Source organism: Cervus canadensis, chromosome 21 (genome assembly GCF_019320065.1).
Source record: "Cervus canadensis isolate Bull #8, Minnesota chromosome 21, ASM1932006v1, whole genome shotgun sequence".
In the NCBI taxonomy this organism is placed as follows: Eukaryota; Metazoa; Chordata; class Mammalia; order Artiodactyla; family Cervidae; genus Cervus; species Cervus canadensis.
Window position 1 is genome coordinate 35,087,701 of NC_057406.1, and position 20,147 is coordinate 35,107,847.

The 20,147-nt window shown below is 40.2% G+C and overlaps 1 protein-coding gene across 3 annotated transcripts in view; it reads right to left on the minus strand.

Annotated features, from left to right (window-relative positions):
• The window catches only part of ITPR2 (inositol 1,4,5-trisphosphate receptor type 2), a 559,320-nt gene that overhangs the window by 60,009 nt on the left and 479,164 nt on the right, over positions 1-20,147 (minus strand). For 2 of the 3 annotated variants that reach the window (XM_043440936.1, XM_043440938.1), the window contains 3 exons: positions 16,374-16,504; positions 15,081-15,246; positions 1,714-1,874 (listed from right to left, as the gene is read on the minus strand). In XM_043440936.1, coding sequence (XP_043296871.1) covers positions 1,714-1,874; positions 15,081-15,246; positions 16,374-16,504 — 458 coding nt within the window. Of the gene's footprint in view, positions 1-1,713; positions 1,875-15,080; positions 15,247-16,373; positions 16,505-18,212; positions 18,301-18,803; positions 18,864-20,147 lie in introns of those variants that run through there. The other variant, XM_043440939.1, reaches the window with a different exon arrangement.

A 20,147-nucleotide genomic window follows, 5' to 3' on the forward strand; every position in this document is an offset into this window, starting at 1 on the left:
AATAAAATAGGATGAAAAATGCGGAATTAAAAAAAACTCAATTTACATGGAACTCTCCTGTCACACATAAATATTGTCAGGTAAGGTAAAACAGTGCAATGCTAACTTGTACTTAGTAAGATGTTAGCCTCTGAACATATTCTTTGGTTGTTCCTTATATTGTAGTTTATGCCTTCCTAAGTGGATGTAAGCTCCCAGAGGGGAAGACACAGACCCGCTGCTACCTGGCTCTCCTGACACTCTGGTGTTTAAAATGTTATCCTTGGGATAGGGCTTCCTAGGTGGTGCTAGTAGTAAGTAATCCACCTGCCAATGCAGCTGATCCAAGAGGTGAGGGTTCGATCCCTGGGTCAGGAAGATCCCCTGGAGGAGAGCATGGCAACCCACTCCAATATTGCTGCCTAGAGAATCCCGTGGACAGAGGGGCCTGGCGGCTACAGTCCACAGGATCACAAGGAGTCAAACACGACGGAAGTGATTGAGCGTACACACATTCTTGGGACTCACATTAAGGAAGGTCATGGCTCTTCGAAGGCCTCATTCTCATAGTTAACACAATTTTGGAGGATGGTTTTTGAGGCAAAATCCAATATATGGCCACGTTTATTGTAAGAATATGAGAATTTATATCAGATGCAAAGATTTGTCATTGTTCAGTCACTAAGTCATGTCTGGCTCTTTGTGACCTCACGGACTTGCAGAAGACCAGGCTTCCCTGTCCTTCACTATCTCCCGGAGTTTGCTCAAACTCATGTCCATCGAGTCGGTGATGCCATCCAGCCATCTCATCCTCTGTCATCCCCTTCTCCTCCTGCCTTCAATATTTCCCAGCATCAGGGGCTTTTCCAATGAGTCAGCTCTTCACATCAGGTGGCCAAAGTACTGGAGCTTCAGCTTCAGCATCGGATGCAATGATATTCACTAACTCAAAGGACATGAGTTTGAGCCAACTCTGGGAGATGGTGAAGGACAGTGAAGCCTGGTGTGCTGCAGTCTATGGGGTCGCAAAGAGTTGGACACGACTTAGCAACTGAACAACAAAATGCATATCATGGATACATGAAAGTTGCGACTGACTTCTCTTTAAGCCAGTTCATTTTAATTTTCTATGAAACAGAAGAAACTCTGAATCGTGGACAACCACCATACTCTCTGCGCAATGCTACTGATCATGAGGAAGAGTCATTAGCAACTGCCGACAGCAGGATCAGGGCAAATCCATCACCAACACTGGTCAATCTATCCAAAATGTGTGCTGACAAAAAGTCAATGCTCTCCCACTGGGGCTGAACATTATCCCCTCCCCAAACGCTCTTTAACTGCTTAAATGCTTGATTTCTGAAATTCAAGGCATTTCTTAAAGTATGAATCATGTGCCAATGTGAAAGTTCCAGATTTGGGGAACTGAGACATTAATGATGACAGAAAGCATGAGGTCAGAAGATGACAGAAAGGACTGAATTCACGGCACAGAGAATTCTCCAGGAAATACCATCTGTACCCCTGAGGCTTAGATTTGGTTTGTATAATCAAGACGTCCACTAAGAACCAGTGATTTAGCCAGGACAGGGGTTCTTCAGTGACTGACAGTCCTATTTAAAAGCTAACAAAATGACTGCTAGAAGCTTTGCATTCTGGGAGGAAGGTAGGGCAGGGAATTGGAAGCATACAGAATGCAGTCCAGTCGTAGATCCAAACCCTCTCCTCACTCACCACAATCATTTGAGCCACGTAACTCTCAGGTCCAGTATATTCCGTTGGGTCTTTCACCTTCACCAGGACTAGGAAGTACAAATAATGCCACATATTGTGTTCTGACTTGATGTGTTCCTCAAAAGAAACTGTTTTATTATCAAACTTGTCCCTCTCGAGTCCTGCAAAAAAAACCAGGAGAGACAATGTGTCTAATGTGTCATTTAATCAGCGCTCACTTTTGGCATAAAAACATAATCATTATTGTGAAGAAACATTTTCTAAAAGAGCATGACAATTTAAAATGTTATGATTAAAAACAACGCAGTACACAAGACCTCCAGAAAAAATGTCATAGTTTTTCATTTCTTCCCAACTAACATTTTCCCCTGTGAATCCTGGGAAAAGTGCAGTCCTACTTTACATCCTATTATGGATGTAAAATTTGCAGACAATTTAAAACGTAACCAAGTAAAAATTGTCAAATTATAATAAACTGGACTGCAAGTCTAAGGAAAAGAAGTCAAAATGATTGTGCAAGAAAAAGCACGCTTGCTAATAATCAGGGCAGGAAAAAAAATGCCGTTTTATCCAGGAACTTGGGTAAAAAGAGAAAAAAAAGGCAGCTAACAGTCATCTCTCTTCAAAACCACTTGTAATCAGTGAAGGGCAAAAGAATGTCCACAGAGATCTGTGTTCTGAATGCAATAAGTATTCACAGGCTTGTCCCACCCTTAGACTACTGTGTTCCAGGCATTTTGGGGAGGGGAAGGTCTGATCAATTTCCAGGGCACATTTTTTGAGCTTCTGGAAGGACACTGAGGAGAGGATCTGGGTAGTAAGATGCTTTTCTCTCAAAGGTTGAAGGGTAGATGAAAGGAAATGAATGGAGATGAAGAAAAACGTCTATGGAAAAATGAATCAGGCTGCCAAGTAAAATGGGATATTGGGATTCAGTCTGGTTTTGCAGTTCGGATACTGGAAAAGAAATCTGGAAACTGAATTCCAACACTGGCTACTTTTTTCCTAAACATATTTTTTTTAAAAGTCATTTGGCCCTTTAGGCATGAAGAAGACCCTTTAAACAATAAGATACAAAGTACACAAATCAACAAAAGTCTGTTCCCCAATGAAGGTGTGACCTTTTAAATTACATTATTGGATATTTTTACGGGAAATACCATAAAATTTAGCTGGCTGATGGTCATGCCTCGTCTTACTTGACCTATTGTCAGCTTAGCATGCTTCAAATAAAAATCCAATCCTCTCCCCCAAATGAGCTCCACCCACGTCCTCTTTTCATTCCATGGCAACTCCAGTCTTTCAGTTTTCAAGCCAAAAGTCTAGAGTCATCCTTGAATCCTCTGTCTCAATGTCACATCCAATTCATGTTGAAATTCATTTGGTACTTTTACAATTCACCCCACCCTCACCTTCGTCTGCTGGGCCCACAAATCTGTTCTCTACCAGGTTCGTGAATACCATTTTTTCTAGATTCCATATATATGCTTTAACTATACAATACTTGTTTTTCTCTTTCTGGCTTACTTCACTCTATAAGAGGCTCTAGGTTCATCCACCTCACTACAACTGACTCAAATCCATTCCTTTTTATGGCTGAATAATATTCCATTGTATACATGTACCACAACTTTTTTATCCCTTCTTCTGTTGATGGACATCTAGGTTGCTTCCATGTCCTGATTATCATAAATACTGCTGCAATGAACACTGGGGTACAAGTATCTTTTAGAATTGTGGTTTTCTCACAGTATATACCCATGAGAGGGATTGTTGGGTCATATGTTAGATTTGTTCCTAGTTTTTTAAGGAATCCCCATACTGTTTTCCAAAATGGCTGTATCAGTTTACATTCCCACTAACAGTGCAGGAGGGTTCCCTTTTCTCCACATCCTCTCCAGCAATTATTGTTTGTAGATTTTCTGGTGATGGCCATTTTGACTGGTATGAAGTGATACCTCGTTGTAGTTTTGATTTGCATTTCTCTAATAATTGAGAAAGTAGCTCTGACATATATACACTCTGTGTGTGTGTGTGTGTGTGTGTGTGTGTTAGTCGCTCCGTCTTGTCTGATTCTTTGTGACCCCATGGACTATAGCTCACCATGAAATTCTTCCAGCAAGAATACTGGAGTGGGTTGCCATTCCTGACCCAGGGATTGAACCCAGGTCTTCTGAATTGTGGCCAGATTCTTCACCATCTGAGCCACCAGGGAAGCCCATATATACACTATTATATATAAAATAGATAGTGGGAAATTACTAAATAACATAGAGAGCCCAACCTGGAGCCCTGTGATGACCTAGAGGGTGGGGTAAAAGGAGAGGAGGGTTGAAAGGGATATATATAATTTATGGCTGATTCACATTGTTGAATGGCAGAAACCAACACAAAATTGTAAAGCAATTTTCTACCAATTAAAAAATTTTTTAAAAGAAATTATTTTGGCTGTATCTTCACCATATACCCAGAATCTGATCACCTCTCACCACCTCCAAGGCTACCACTCTGGTTTGAGCCATTACTGTCACTCATCTGGTTTACCCAAATAACCCCCAGGCCTCCTTGCTTCCATGTTTCCTCTCTAAGGCCTATTCTCAACACAGCAGCCAGAGTGACCCTTTAAAAACCTGAGTAGGATGGTGTCTCTCCTCTGTTTTAAACCCTGCAGTGGTTCCTCACCTCCTCAGAAAAAAAGGCCAACATTCTTACAATGGCCCATGAGTAAGGTTGCCAGGGAAAATACAGGATTCCCAGTTAAGCCCAAAGATTGAAAAAACAATGAATAATTGTTGAGTTTAAATATATCCCATGCAATAGCAGCTTGCTAAGCCCTATGTGATGTGGCCCTCCAGCCTTTCTAATCTCATCTCCCACCTCCTCTCTCTTGCTAACTCTCATCCAGCCACCAAGGGCTTCTCTGCCCTTCCTGGCACCCAGCCCCCTGCCTCAGGGCCTTTGAACTGACTGTTTCCTCTCCCTACAGCTCTCTTCTCTCTGATATCTCTGGGACTAACTCACTTACCTTCTAGTTCTTCTCAAACCTCACTTTCTCAATGTGGCTTCATTTGATTGCTTTATTCAGTCTGTCCCTCCCTTTCTACTGACACTTTTGATCACTCTTTCCTTTGTCTTACAGTGTTTTTCATCTCCAAACAGACTGAAAATAGCCATATCAAAGGTGTTCAATTTAACTGGACCACAAGTCTCAGATATATAGGTAAAAATTGTTGTGCAAGAAAAATCCAGCCTGCTAATTAGCACAAAAGAAAGGCATAACATTTTATCTGGGAACTTAGATATGAGCTTATTATGTTGATTATTTACTGCATGTCCATGGGCAGATATATGTGTCTCTTTTCTTCAGTAATGGTCCCTGTAGTTTAGAACATTGCCTGGCACATAGTCGGCGCTGAATAAAATATTAATTGAGTGAATTAAGAGTATGTCACTAAGAACAAAACAGAATTGAAGAGATGCAGGAAAGAGTAGAATATAAGCAGAAGGCAATGAAGGAGTAGAAGTTGTAAACTGGCAGAAATCAGGAGGCAGAGCCGCAAGTAGAAAGAGGGAATTAGAATGGCCCTAGAAAAGAGAGAAAGGGGGACGCTGAGAAAAAAGTTGGGTAATAGTGTATGGTGGGGCTTCAGGTCTTGCTAAATTAAAGCATCTGGCTCTTCATGATGGCTCTTTTGCTTACTGCATTTGTTATCTTAAATTGTTCATGTATTCTTTCAATAAATGCTCATTATTTTAAGGAAAAAAAAAGGAATATGTCACTAGGATTCATATAATCCTAGACTGTTTCACTAGGATGCATGTAATCAAAAACAGATAATAGCAGTATTGATGACATGGATAAATTGGAACCCCCCTACACTTCAAAAACAGTTTAGCAGTTTCTCAAAAGTTGAACACAGAGTTACCATGTTACCAGCAATTCCACTTTTAGGTATATTCACAACAGAAAAAAATGTATGTCCACACAAAAGCATATACATGAGTGTCTGTAGCAGCATTATTCATAATAGCTAAAAAGTAGAAACCCAAATATTCATCAACTGATAAAAAGATAAACAAAGTATGGTATATCCGTACAATGGATATTTTTCTGCAATAAGAAAGTACGGATGCATGCTAATATGAACCTTGAAAACATATTAAGTGAAAGAAGCAAGTCACAGATGACCACATATGATACGATTCCATTTATACGAAATGCTTAGGACAGGCAAATCTATAGCGACAGAAAGTAGATCACTGGTGGCCTAGGGCTGAGGATGGTCAGTTTGATGGGAAGGAAGGGAACAGTGATGGCCAAAGGGTAGGAGGTTTCTTTAGAGGGCAATGAAGATGTTCTAAAATTATGATGACACATGTATACTCGTGGCTGATTCATGTCAATGTATGGCAAAAACCACCACAATATTGTAAAGTAATAAATAAATTAATTAAAAAAATAAAATTATGATGCTACATACACAACTCTGAACATATCAAACCCGCTGAAAATGTACACTTTAAATGAGTCTATCATAAGGTATGTAAATTATATCTCAACAGAGCCATTACAGAAAAATGGAGAAAACTTTTAAGTAGCTTTCTCCTAGAATCCAATTCAAACAATTACCTATCTATGTACCTGTTGCAAGGTACATAGAACTATAAAGATAAAAAGATAATGTCTACGATCAATCAATCCATAATAGGGTAAAGGAAACAGACAAATTGTATTGTATTCTAAGTGGTATAAACTATCAAGGAAACATAAAGGAGGGCAAAACGAGTTCTAACCAGATACATTTTAAAAGGTTTCAATGAGGCATAAAGTTTTAAACGTCTGACCTATGAAACATGACCGTGGCAAGTGAAGAAGAGATGACCAGTAAGAAAGGGTACTTAATTTTTACTGAGCACCTATTTATGCTGAGAACCATAAAGATGTTTAAATATACTATAATAAGAACAATAATTAATCTGACCTTTCATTGATTGCTCACGTTAATAACTCTACTTAGTGGAAAAGTCAGCCGATATTTAAATAAAAATATTCCTGACTCCAAATCTATATTCTTTTGCCTCTGGGCAGAGGAAACAGCACAGCAAAACTAGAGATGAAAGCAAATGCCCTGTTTGGGGAACTGTCAGTTCTTCTGGTGTGGTCAGGAGGGAACACTCGGAAATGAAGGTGAAATGGTACATTTGGCACAAACCCTGAAAACTTTTACACGCAAAGCTAAGGAGTCTGCACTTTATTCTGAAGGCTTCTGAGTGGAGCCTAGCATACTGGGCGCTGTGTTTTAAGTAATTTCTGGTAGCAGGATTTAGAGGAAGACTATGAGAGAAGAGGAGGGTGGGAGTCCAGGGGACCAGGGCACAGGAAGAGGCATGTAACGGAGGGAAACTGGTGGTCTTTCATCATCATTAGATCTTACTCTCTAAGCATTATAGTCCATTTGTGTGGTTTCAACCAGCATCATGCTGATGATTTCTCAATCTTTATTCCCAGTACCGACCTTTCTTCTTAACTTTAGATTTTATTTCCAGCTGCCTCCTGACTAACTTTACAGGCATGTCAAACTCAACTCATCAAAGACGTATGTCTCTAGCCCTTCATCTCTTCTGTTAATGAAGTCCCTGTCCACCAAGGAACTTGATGCTGCCTTCAGACTCAGGTACTAACTATCCGCTCTGCACATGTCCCGTGGTCACCCTGACTTTCTCACTATTCTCCAGACACACCAAATCCTTTGAAAGCCCTAGGCCTCTATCTAGTCTCTTTCCCACTTGACAGGAGTTCCTTCTCCAAGAGCCAGCTCAATCACTGGCACCACTCTGGCTCCCTTGGTTGATCCTTTCAGAGTCTTTCTGCAAAAACTTGTCTGTTTCTATCGATTCCTTAGGCTCTACTACTTTATTGCCTGATTTATTTTTTTGTATTACCAGCACCTGGCATAGTAATTGGAAAACAGTTGACATTCAACTAAAGTTGACAGAATAATTGAATATATGAATAAGAGATTGAAGAGGATTCACAAATGAAAACTGAAGAGGGCTTGATGTCCAATTAGAGGTATAGATTTAGTAGGAATGAAGAATGACTCTGAATTTTCTGACTTGGATGAGTGAGTTTAAGGTAATATCAACAAATCAAGAGGAAAAAAACAGAAGGAAGAGATTTTAAAGGGAGGATATGTTTGATTTGGGATGTGTTCCGTTTTAGATGCCTATAGAAAAATTAATGTTGGGATGCTAGGTGGGAAGCTAGGAACTCCAAAAAAGCATTCAAGTTGTAACTCTACTAGTTCAAGGATAAATGACATAAATGAAAATGAAAATGAAATGAAATGATAAAATGAAAATGAAAATAAAATAAAAATGAAATAAAATAAAATAATAATAAAATAAAAATGAAAATGAAAATGATAAATGAAAGCCAGAGCACTGGATGAGATGAATAAAGAAGAAAGAAAGGATGGGTAAGAAGAGTTCTGTGTGCCCAATACAAACTTTTCTGGAAAAAATGAGAAGACTATACTTATGCTGTGTTTCCCACCCAGTATGACTAAGGTAAGGGTACATATCCACTCAGCAGCCAGGCATTCCTATTCCTCTTTGTTCTATTTCTCTCCTAGTCCTTGTCATCATTTGACATTCTATGTATGCGAGAAAATAAGCTCCATGATGACAGTGCTTTTTGTCTGGTTTTGTTCACTGCAAGATCCTACTACACTGTGGATATAAGTACTGAACAAATAGGTGAAAGAATGACTTTCATGCATAAGTATAGAGAATAAGAGAATAAAATCACACATAAGGTATAGAGAAGGAACTAACATGCCAAGAGAAGAACACAGATGCGTTCCTCACAAAATAGCCTTTATTTCCTATGAAAGCATCTAGAAAGGTCTTTCATTCCAGGAATCTGACCCTCCTTATGATAGGAATTCTGACCTTTCTCCATTTGGTTATTCTGTTGCAATTCAGCCTCTAGTCATTCAAAATTAATAGTTAATGTGGACAACAGAGCCAACGGTTTCCATGCTTACTGCTTCAGCTGTCTTGTGCTCATTACCACCCTATCATGACCGCCTTCTGGATCCCTAGCAATCGTTTTCTGAATCATAACTGATACATCTGGTCACGTCTGCAAGGCTCAGAAGTCCCATCTGCTCTCGTCGCCTGTCACAGCACCTACCTCTTCTGCAAATGCTACTATGAGTATCCTTGGAATATTCCTAGAGCCAGTTCCTACTGTGGAGAATCCCTTTTCTCTTATTTGATACCATATTCCCCTTTGGATCACAATTTAATACCAGACTGTTCCAAGAACCATTTCTAGATTAAACACAACTATTTTATAGCCTGCTAATACAACCCCCAAATATCCCATATATTTAAATCATTCTTGAAGATATATTATTATAATATATATGGTATATATTTGGGCTTCCCTGATAGCTCAGTTGGTAAAGAATCTGCCTGAAATGCAGGAGATCCTGGTTTGACTCCTCGGTTGGGACGATCCCCTGGAGAAGGGAACGGCTGCCCACCCCAGTATTCTGGCCTGGAGGATGCCATGGACTGTATAATTCATGGGGTCACAAAGAGTCGGACATGATTGAGCCACTTTCACTTTCAGTGGTATGTATTAGATCTTATGTGTAATAAGCAATTCCAGGAATGAATGTGTATCTAGATATACATGATCACAACACTTTATGCATGCTTCTGCCTTTTGAGGGCAGAGGATAAAGAACCCTTAAGTTACCGAGGTCACAGGGATTAGCAGCTATAAGAACTTGGAAACACTTTGCAATATTTAAGATAAGTTTCTATTTTAAATGTTCACGCTAAATTTGTTCTACTTTACAAAACATTTGTTCCAATATAAAAAAAATACTATTCAAATTTGCTGTTAGGTTAACTTACCTAAATGGTTTCTCAAATATTTGAATAAATGTGAAGTTTCTGAAAAATACACTACATTGATCTAATACTTTTTGATGTGTGGGTGTGTTAGTTGCTCAGTTGTGTCCGACTCTTTGTGACCCCATGGACTGTAGCCCGCCAGGCTCCTCTGTCCATGGAATTCTCTAGGCGAGAATACTGGAGTGGGTTGCCAGTTCCTTTCTCCAGGGGATCTTCCCAACCCAGGGATTGAGCCTGGCTCTCCCACACTGCAGGCGGATTCTTTACCTTTTGAGTCAGGGAAGCCAATACTTTTTGATATCTCACACTATATATCCCTGTGGATATGTGTATGCCACAGAAACTATACCCTACATGTAACAAAATTTGGAATAATTTGGAATTAGTGCAATCAAGCTTTTTGTCTGCAGTATATAGTAATTTAGGACTTCCTTGCTTTATTTTCCTTTATAAGCAATAAGCCACATAAGTATAGAGACAATGTTAATTTGGAGGTGACTAATCAGATAGTCATTCATTAAGCAAATATTTATGAATAATCCCCAAAACATACTGAGTTGGCCAAAAAGTTCGTTTGAGTTTTTCCATTCCATCTTACAGAAAAACTTGAATGAACTTTTTAGCCAACCCAATAATTGGAAGCATAAAAATGGATAAGATGTAGACGCTGATCTCCTAAAGAAGAGAAGTTATCATGTATTGAGAGCTTACTTTCAGCTAAGCACTGAGCTAGGGATTTTAATATACAAGATTTCATTTATAGCCACCACAACCCCAAAACATGGCAGCATACTCTTCACTTTCAAGGTGAAAGAAGACTTGGCTAAGATCACAAAGCCAGGATGGGGAACCAATGTAGACCCACATCTGTTTGACTTTAAAGTTCATTTACTTTCTATAATATGGCAATGCATAGTATCCAACAGAGGAGGTAAGACAATGGAAAATGTGTATAGTACCCTAGAGCTAATTGTGATTGAAAACTTTAGGAGTAAATGTGTTTGCTTCTGATTAGTAAGACCAGAGAAAGCTGAACTCATGCAATAACAATTTTAGATCTGGGTCTCAGAGAGAGGGCGGTTGTTCAACAGCCTAGGAGTTTGGGCATTCTAAACAGAAACACCATAACTGAGAACACGTGGAAAGAAAGAGTTAAAGATGAGTAACACACTTGAACCAGACTTTGAGCTATAAATGGGAGAACAGTGGAAGGAAAGACAGGCAAAAAAAGAAGAGGCCCAATTGTGGGGCATCCTACATGCCAGGAAAATCAGAGTTTTTGAGTTATAGTCTGTACAGTGCCATTGATGGCCTTTTGAATAAGGAAATGATGAGCTCAAAGTGGAAAATTTTGTCTGGCAGCACTGAATAGGTCATTTGGGGGTATGAGCCAGGGTAAGCCTGAAAAACCAAGGTGTGGCTGTGGGAATATGTGGAAGGAAGTGAGTGAGATTGTGAAAACAGATTCATTAGCACGTGGTTAAGTAGTACATCTGGAAGAGGAAAAAGGAGATGCTTAGAATGATGGAGAAGTTGCCAGCCCAGTAGGCTGTCATTAATTTCAATATGGAAGTCAGGATAAGCTGCTGGGTTAGAGGAAGAAGATGGAGAGGCATGATGTACTGGTTCGCAGACACGGTGAAATTGGCTGCCAGGAAGTCATACCTTTTAAAATGTCAATCAACCATGGAAAACAAAGGATGAAAGCTTGGAGAGAGGCTGGAGCCTTGGCTACATATTTGGCAATAAACTGCACAGAGCAGTGTTCAAGAGGACAGCAGAGGGGAGACACAAGGAGTCAATGATAAAATCATGGGCTGGGAGAGAGTCTGAGACCTTGTGATGGACCCAGGGAATGTGCAACCTGAACTAGAAGAAAAGGTCAGCAGGAAATTCATGATGAGGTTTGAGACAAACACTTCAATTTGGGGCAGAAGCTTAATGTGATATTTTAAGGAATTTATAGGTTACAAGCTTTTTGATAACTTTGAAAAGCCAGAGAGAATTTTGATATTGAAGGGAAAGCTCAGAGGAGCAGGAATGGGGGTGAAGTGATGCACTTATTTTGCTGTTCACGCTTTTTTGTTAGAATAGGGGAGACAGGATCATGCCTTAGGATGAGGTTCACATTCTACTGACAGATTTTTCCAAAGAGCCCATGTTTTGGAAGCAGGGTTCTGACACAACAGTCATCGTGACTGTGAAGAAAAAGGCTTTGAGGAAGCAGGATAAAGGCAAGACCATGAGACACAGGAAACTCTTCAAAGGCAGTTATCTTTCTTCCTTTGTGAGGCTCACCCTTCTGTTAATATATAACAACTCTCTTCTCAAATCCCCCAATTATTGTACGACTTCTTCCCGATGCCATGTCAATCTTGCATTCTTCCATCTAATCTAGACATATAAAGAGAAGACTCTTCTTTTTTGTGTCATTTCCTTTCAGCAAGTCCCTCCCCAGCACTGTGCAATCTGGTCCCTGGCCTTATCCACATGGAAACTCCTAAGACTCCAAAACCTCCTAAACAAGAAATTCAAAGGCTGTGTTTCAATTCATGTTACCAGCCTTCTCTGCTTGGGCACAGTTGACAATCTATTATAGTCTTCCCAAGGCTATATTCTCCCCAAGGCTACTTTCTCCTTTCACTTTCACATGCCCTCTGTGCCTGGTTGTCCTCACACCATTCATCCTGGATAGTTCTTGTGTGTATGTGATCCCCTTTCTCTTTCAGGTTTTCAATGCCACTGTTTTCCACTTGAACCCCACTGTCTCCTCCTCTTACTTGGAAGCCTTCCTCCACACTCCAGCTTTTTCTATCCCATTCAGGCTGAGGACTCCCCAATACTGTCTTCTTCTCTGAGGCTCAGACATATATGTTCACCTCTGTGCTGGGTGTATCCCACTGGGGTGTTCAGTTGTTGTTCAGTTGCTCAGTCATGTCCAACTTTTTGCGACCCCATGGACTGCAGCATGCCAGGCTTCCTTGTCCTTCCCCATCTCCCGGGGCTTGCTCAAACTCATGTCCCTGGAGTAGGTGACATCATTCAACCATCTCATCCTCTGTCGTCCGCTTCTCCCTTCTTCTCCTGCCTTCAATCTTTCCCAGCATTAAGGTCTTTTCTAATGAGTCAGCTCTTCCCATCAGGTGAGGTGGCCAAAGTATTGGAGCTTCAGCATCAGTCCTTCCAGTGGATATTCAGGGTTGATTTCCTTTAGGATTGACTGGTTTAATCTCCCTGCAGTCCAAGGGACTCTCAAGAGTCCTCTCCAACATCACAGTTCGAAAGAATCAATTCTTTAGCGCTTAGCCTTCTTTATGGTCCAACTTAGAACACACCTCATTTTCAGTACTTTCAAAGCCAAATTCAGCCTAAGCCTACCTAAAATTGTTTTTCTTCTTCCATTCTCAAACTCAACTTTTGGTACTACCATCCACCCAGGCACTCACATTCTTTCATATCCATTACAGACCACTGAGATTTAAGGATTCTGTGTGTGCTTATGCATGCTCAATCATGTTCTACTCTTTGCGACCCCATGGACTGTAGCCCACCAGGCTCCTCTGTCCATGGGATTTTTCAGGCAAGAATACTGGAGTGGATTGCCATTTCCTACTCCAGGACATCTTCCCGACCCAAGGACTGAACTTGCGTCTCTTGCATCTCCTGCATTGGTGGGCAGATTCTACCTCTCTAATATTTAACTCTGTCCATTACCCTGAATAGTGCCATCACTACCTGTCCTGGATCAAGGTTTCTTTACCTCTTATGGACAATGGCAATAAACTTCTACCTGGTTCCTCTGCCTCCAATATTATTCCCCGATGAACAACTTCCCATAGCTGCCTCAGTGATTGAAAATAATAATTACACCCTGTATCTTCTACTTAAAATTCTGTAATGATTCACCATCTTCCATAAAACTATAATATGAAGTCCAAACTTTTTAATATAAGAGGTCACACATGGCCTGGCCGGTCTCTTTTGCTGGCATACCCTGCTTTGAAACTTTCACTTTAGCAACATCAAACTGTTTATAGGAAATGAAGATTCTTTTCGTCTGTTCTCCTCTCCACGCCTTTCCCTATGCTTCTGCCACTTCTCCATGCCACTCTACTTCTGCCCGCTTTTATATGGCTCTCTCCCTTCCATCTTTTACCATTAGCTCCATCACCATCTCTTCCAGGAAACCTTTCCTGACTTTCTCATCTGCCCTCTACTACAGCCCAATGAAATGTTAACAACCTTTAAACTTCTCTATCATTTCCCTTAATGCATTAGACAGCAATGGTATTTTTTTTTCTTCAATATTTCACAATAGATTGAGGACACCCTGGAGAAGGGCATGTTGAATTTGTGTTTGTTTCCTTGGAAGACAGCTCATTATTACAGGTTAACATCCGGCACACTTCCACCTGTTGGAGTGACGTTGGAAAGGCTTGGAAGAGCCATTCAGGGAAACGAGGTGAGAAAAGGTGAACTGAGGGAGGAAGGGGATTATTGAGGGTGCAGTTTAAGTTATACAGAATACATGTTTTATACTCTTTAATAAACGCTGAAGCCCTTATGCTTATTTTGTGACTTCAGCTCAATATGGAAAAATAGACGTTGAGTATCACCAGGAGTTGGTGATTATTCAAGGAGGGGAAAGGGGGACTTCTCTGGCAGTCCAGTGGTTAAGACTGTGTTTCCACTGCAGGGGGCATGGATTCAATCCTTGGTTGGGGAATAATATTCCACATGTCACATGGCGCACCAGGCAAAAAAAAATAAGAAAGCAAAACTGCATCCATGTTTTAGCTTCTATAAAAGCAAAGGAGGGGAACGGATCCTAGGGTGACTAAGCCAGCTACAGGGACAACTAAAGCCAGAAAGGGCTGAGGTCTATGAAGCAGAGGGTGGAGCCAAAGGAAATAATGAGGACAAAAGGAAGGTTGGGTGGGTTTGAGAGAGGAAGAAGAAAAGGACAGGGTGTGAGAGATGGGGAGAGGCAGACAGAAACTGGGAGAAAGCACAACTCAGAATCGAAGACGAAGTGCTGCCAGTGAGTAAGAAGTTCAAGCTGCTGGAAAACTCATCTGTGGATTCATAATCTACCAAAATAAAATAAAAATCATTCTATTGTTTAATCAATATGTTATTGTGATGAAAAATCTGTTTGCCAGTTGGTGGAACCTTCTGGCATTTTGCAACACATGCTATAGTTAGAGAATCATACAAATGGCAGAAATAATGACAAGAGAGCTTTGGGATGTAATTCTTCTATTTCTGGAAGCAGAGTATCCCGGTCCAATGCTCAGTTACATAATCTGAATTTTGTCCAGCTTTCATTTTGAAATAATTTTTCCCAAGGCATGACAAACAAAAAATCCTTCCATCTCCTCCTTTCTACTGGGCAGTTTCTTTCTCTCTTATTTTAGTATCTTGAGAACACTTACCACAGATGAAGCAGGTGGTCTTTAGGATTTCTTCTTTTTTCTGTTTTTCACTTCTGAGATCAGCAAAAGTATCAATGATAACCCCAAAAATCAAGTTCAGAACGATAATGATGACAATGAAATAGAAAAGAAGGTCATATACCACACGGGCAGCAAATAAGGGTTCCTGAAATAAAACATTTTAAAAACATTAAAAAAAAACCCTCTATCATGTATATGTATACAAACTCATATTTTCAAGGCATGTTGATTTAGCATATTGTCTAGCAGAAAGTATATATTCAATAATTGTTTGCTCAATGACTATAAATAGTATTCTAAGTTGGAAAAAATAAGACCTACTTTCTATCTTCGTTTACTTTATAAGTGTTGTGAGGAAAACTTTCCAGTCTGTCCCCAGACTCCTTCCATGCACTTGTACTTTTCTTCTCCAAAGGAGGGATTTATCACGTATTAAAAATCACTTGACATGTAATTATGCTAAATGTATTTTGGTGCAGTGTGCTCCTATCCCAGGAGCTACCCAGAAGGTAAACAAATGCCATTTCCAAAGGTCAGAGAGACTGGAGATTTGAGTATCATCTAACGGTCTGTCCATTTCTGAAGGAGATTTTGCTCTAGGCCTTATAGGGTCAAGTACATTCAATTCAAGCCTATTTCTACTTGATAAATGTTATTAAAATGCACATTAGAGATCAGATAGTTTAGGTGTTTCATAGATGAAGAAACATGAGATGGATGGACAACGTGAGATGGCTGGCCAGTTAGAGGACTGAACTTGTTCAAGCTCCCAGTGGGGGAACTTGAGATGCTGCCACCAACGAGAAGATTTTCAGCCTTGCCATTTTAATACACGAAATCCTGTTAGAATCTGTTTAGATTGGATATTCCTTTTGGACAAATAATGGAGGTTGTCCCTATTTGGAGGCAAAGAGTAAATCTCCACGCTTGTGAAAACTGAGAGACAAGAGACAAGCTGGTTTCTGTTATTTATGTAACCATCAAACTCCTCCATAAAGTCAGAAGTCATGATTTTGTATCTGTCATACAATATACAGTTCAAAGTTGGTAAGATGTCATGACCTACTAACATATATAGATTTTTAGGACATTTGCTATTTCTATGGAATTCTATTATACAATGGGTTGCTTTCAATAGCTACCATTATATTTTTATAGCATACAACATAAAATGGAGTAGCCTATAAACAAAAACTGGGTTGTAAATGCTGTTAAGAAAGGTTAAAAAAAACGATTGTGTGCTCCGTGAAAAACTATTTTTCTCCAGCTTACATCTTTTGATGGTCTTCTTAGCACGTCACCCACGCCTCCGCCATTCCTGAGGCCCTGGTTCAGGACAGTCACAATGCACATGAGAAGAGTGTCACACGTCCTTTCAATCCCATCTTCATATTCCTCATCAGCTGTAAAAGCACAAAGTCAAACTGTACAGCAAACTCACGGTTTCCAAACACTCTTTTCGGCATCTAAAGATCTATTTCTTCATAACTGTGCTAGGACACACTTTTTTGAAGTCATATATTAATAGCACATTTTCTATGTGGCATCCCAGGACTGACATAGACTGATAAAGCCACATGTATAATATCCCCAAATCACTTTTTCTTCCATCAGGGGAAAAATGACAGAATGAAAAGGATGAAATATAAGAAAGTTACTATTCATTGTGCATCGTCGTGGTGTGGGGGGAGTTCCATAAAACCTTCTGAAAACACAATCAACTCATCCAGGAAGGAAAAGCCCTACAGGGGAAAGAATGTGTACAAGGAAGCTAGGCGAGTCCAGCTTCAAATTCTACTCTGTTCCAGAACTGGGACTTGGGTAAGTTATTAAACTCAATGCACTCATCTATAAAATGGGGAAATCTGTTTAAGGAGTAAACCCTTTGGAGGGTTGTTTGAGGATTTTATTTAAAGTATGTAAAAGACTTTGCACAGAGATTGGCATACCCATAGTAAGTGCTTACAAGTTGAGGGCAGATATTATTTCATTTCTTTGGTAAGTGACTGTACTTTCTGAATGACTAGCACAGTGCTACAATGCATTTATGTGAACAATTTGTTTAATGTGAATAATTTATTTTATGTGAATGTGTTTATGTGAACATGTGCATGCTAAGTCACTTCAGACATGTCTGACTCTTTGTGACTCTATGGAGACCATAGCCCGCCAGGCTCCTCTGTCCATGGGATTTTTCAGGTATGAATATGGGAGTGGGTTGACAAGTCCTCCTCCAGATGTGAAAATATGTAGGGACAAATAGAGGAAAAAAATTACTATGTGACAGAAAAATTTCTAGTCTTAGTAGTTTTTTTTTAAAGATAAAATCACCAAAATTGGTAGTAATCTCTGTCACTTAAAATAATAAAAAGTTCACAACAAGTCGGAAATTAGAATCAAGATATCCTAAATTGAGAAGGAATGTATTTTTCTTGTTAGATTAAAGAACCATAGTGGTGCTGAATTTTGGAATTACGTAGCCAGTCTGCATGATATGATGTGAGTGTAAAAATCACCACTACCAAAGGGAAAAGAATGCTTCTAATTTTGTGTACATGATCCATTATTAATAGTTTGGTACTTTGTTATGAAAAGGCTGGTTTTCTTCTTGTAAGCTGACTTTGACATCACATGGATGGGGGATCTGGTATTTTTCCTTTATTCAGAGTTCTTTCTAAAACATACACCTCAGGGTATATGCCCAGTAGCAGGATTGCTGGGTCATATGATAATTTTATTCCTAGTTTTTCAAGGAACCTCCATACTGTTCTCCATAGTGGAATACCAGTTTGTTTGTTTTTTTTAACCAGTTACAAAACAGTGAAATTCAAAATCAGAAAGAGTAGGGGGAAAATACATAGTAAAATATTCTGAAGTGTAACTGATGGAAAAATATGACTCCCTTGAAAATCAAATGTTTTCATACCCCACTGCTCACCATGTATTCTAATTCTGACCTATCCAGTGGTTAAGAAAAATCCATAAAACACAGAATCCTGGATTTATTAATAGTGTTGATTAGGAACAATAAATAAATTTGCTTTGAACAGCAAAAAAAATAAATAAATAAAAATTAAAAAAGCAGAACACACACCTTGAGAGAAGGGCGGAAGTCAGAGATGGGCAAGCACTAAACGCGGCATCGAAGATACTGGCAGAGCCCAGGCACCTCAGAGGTGAGCATCAAGGCATATTCTGACTTAGAAAGTAGAAGAAATGAAACTGCTTTTGGAGACAGAATAGATGGGGAAGCTTGTGGTGACAGCAGTCAGAACAGCAGAAGAGACAAGCAAGGCAGAGAAGACAGAGAGAAAGCTCAGTCTGCAAAGTGCTTGGTTAGGTCCCAGTGCCTGGCGGTGCTGATGGCAAGAAGCATGCGAAGAAAATAGTTAGAAACATGCAAAAGAGGTAAAGGAAACTTTTAAGAGAAATACGGTTTTCCAGTGATGCCATCATGTGCAGTATGTCTTATGCTACTTTGCCACGGTTAGACTTTCAAATAATCTTCTACCTAGTGGCATTTATTTATCTAATCAGCAACTGCCTGATCATATGACACCGGTGTTTACTAAAGACTTTTTACGTGTGGGTTAATCAACTCACAGAAGCTACAGGAAAGTGCGCCCACTTCTCCCCAATAATTGAGAAGTGAGGTTGTTTGTTCTTTAGGAGGCGAGCTAGTACAATCCACACACAACTCACGTGATTAGCCACTGTGAAGTAAAATAGATTGGCCGCCAACACAGGAGGAGAACTGGCTTCCTGTGTGACATGCAAACAAAGGCAGAGTCCCCAGGTCAGGGTCAATGCTAGCAAAAGTCCAGTCCACTCACTCCATAACTAGTGCTTAGGGGTGCTGGTTTCACAGAGCAGCCTCTGTGAGTGTGGATAACAAGTTTCTACCTTTATGAGATGGATCTATTCACGATTTGTTAAGCCAAGTTCCCAGGCCTTCAGGCTGAGAGGCAGGCCCTGAGTCATGGTGAATTCACCTAAGTAAATGCCGGTGAATTCACCTAAGTAAATGCCACCTGGTGGAGACTTACCTACATAACCAGCTGGCTTTCCCCATGCCAAGCCTGCCTCATTTCACTTCATTAAGAGCCCCTGGGCTAGGTACTGAAAATATAGGTGAGAAGATGAAAGTGTTGCAACCCCCAGGAAACTCATGGTCCTCTAGGAAACACAGGTCAGCATATGAACAAAGGCAATGCATGGGTACCAAGGAAGCAGGATAGATATGTATCTCATGGGCTGGGGCATCAGGGACGGCATCCTAAAGAAGGTGGCACCTGGGTAGACTACTGAAAGAGGGGCATCCGTGGCCAATAAGATGAGTGAAGATATACCAGACAGATAAAATGGGATGAGCAAAGGCAAACAGGCATGAAAGTATCTGGAGTGTTTGCGGGATGACACATGGATTGGGATGGCTGGGCTTTGGGGCTTCCCCAGTTCAGTGGTTAAGACTGTCAGTGCAAGGGATGTGGTTTCGATTCCTGATTGCAGAACAAATATTAACATGCTGCAAAAGAGAAAAACACAAAAAACAGGCTGCTAGTGCAGCCCACCCCCGCCCCCCGCCCCAAATAGTAGGCCTGGAATGGCTGGGCCTTTGGGGTATACAGATGAATATGGAGCTATAAGAAGAGAAGCAGGTAGGGGACAGATCATTGCGAGAATCAAACACCCAGGTAAAGAGTTTAAACTTTATTCAGAAAGCTATGAGGGGGCACTGGAGAGTTTTATACAGAAGGAAGGTGATTTACCGTCTAGTTGGCAAAATAGTATGAGATAAAACATGAACTTAAATAACCAGACAAATTAACACATGATAAAAGCCACAAGAGTGGCACAAAGAGATCAAAACAGAGAGAGAACTTTTAATAATAAGGATAATGAGAGGGAAGCCTTTCTAATTAATGCAGATACTGAGTCTGCCTTGACTATTCAATACAGTAAGGCAGCAGGAGATTGGCATTTCCCAAGGCATGGACAGAGAACCCCAGAGTTTAAAAAAAATTGCTTAAAGATGAATAGCAGTAT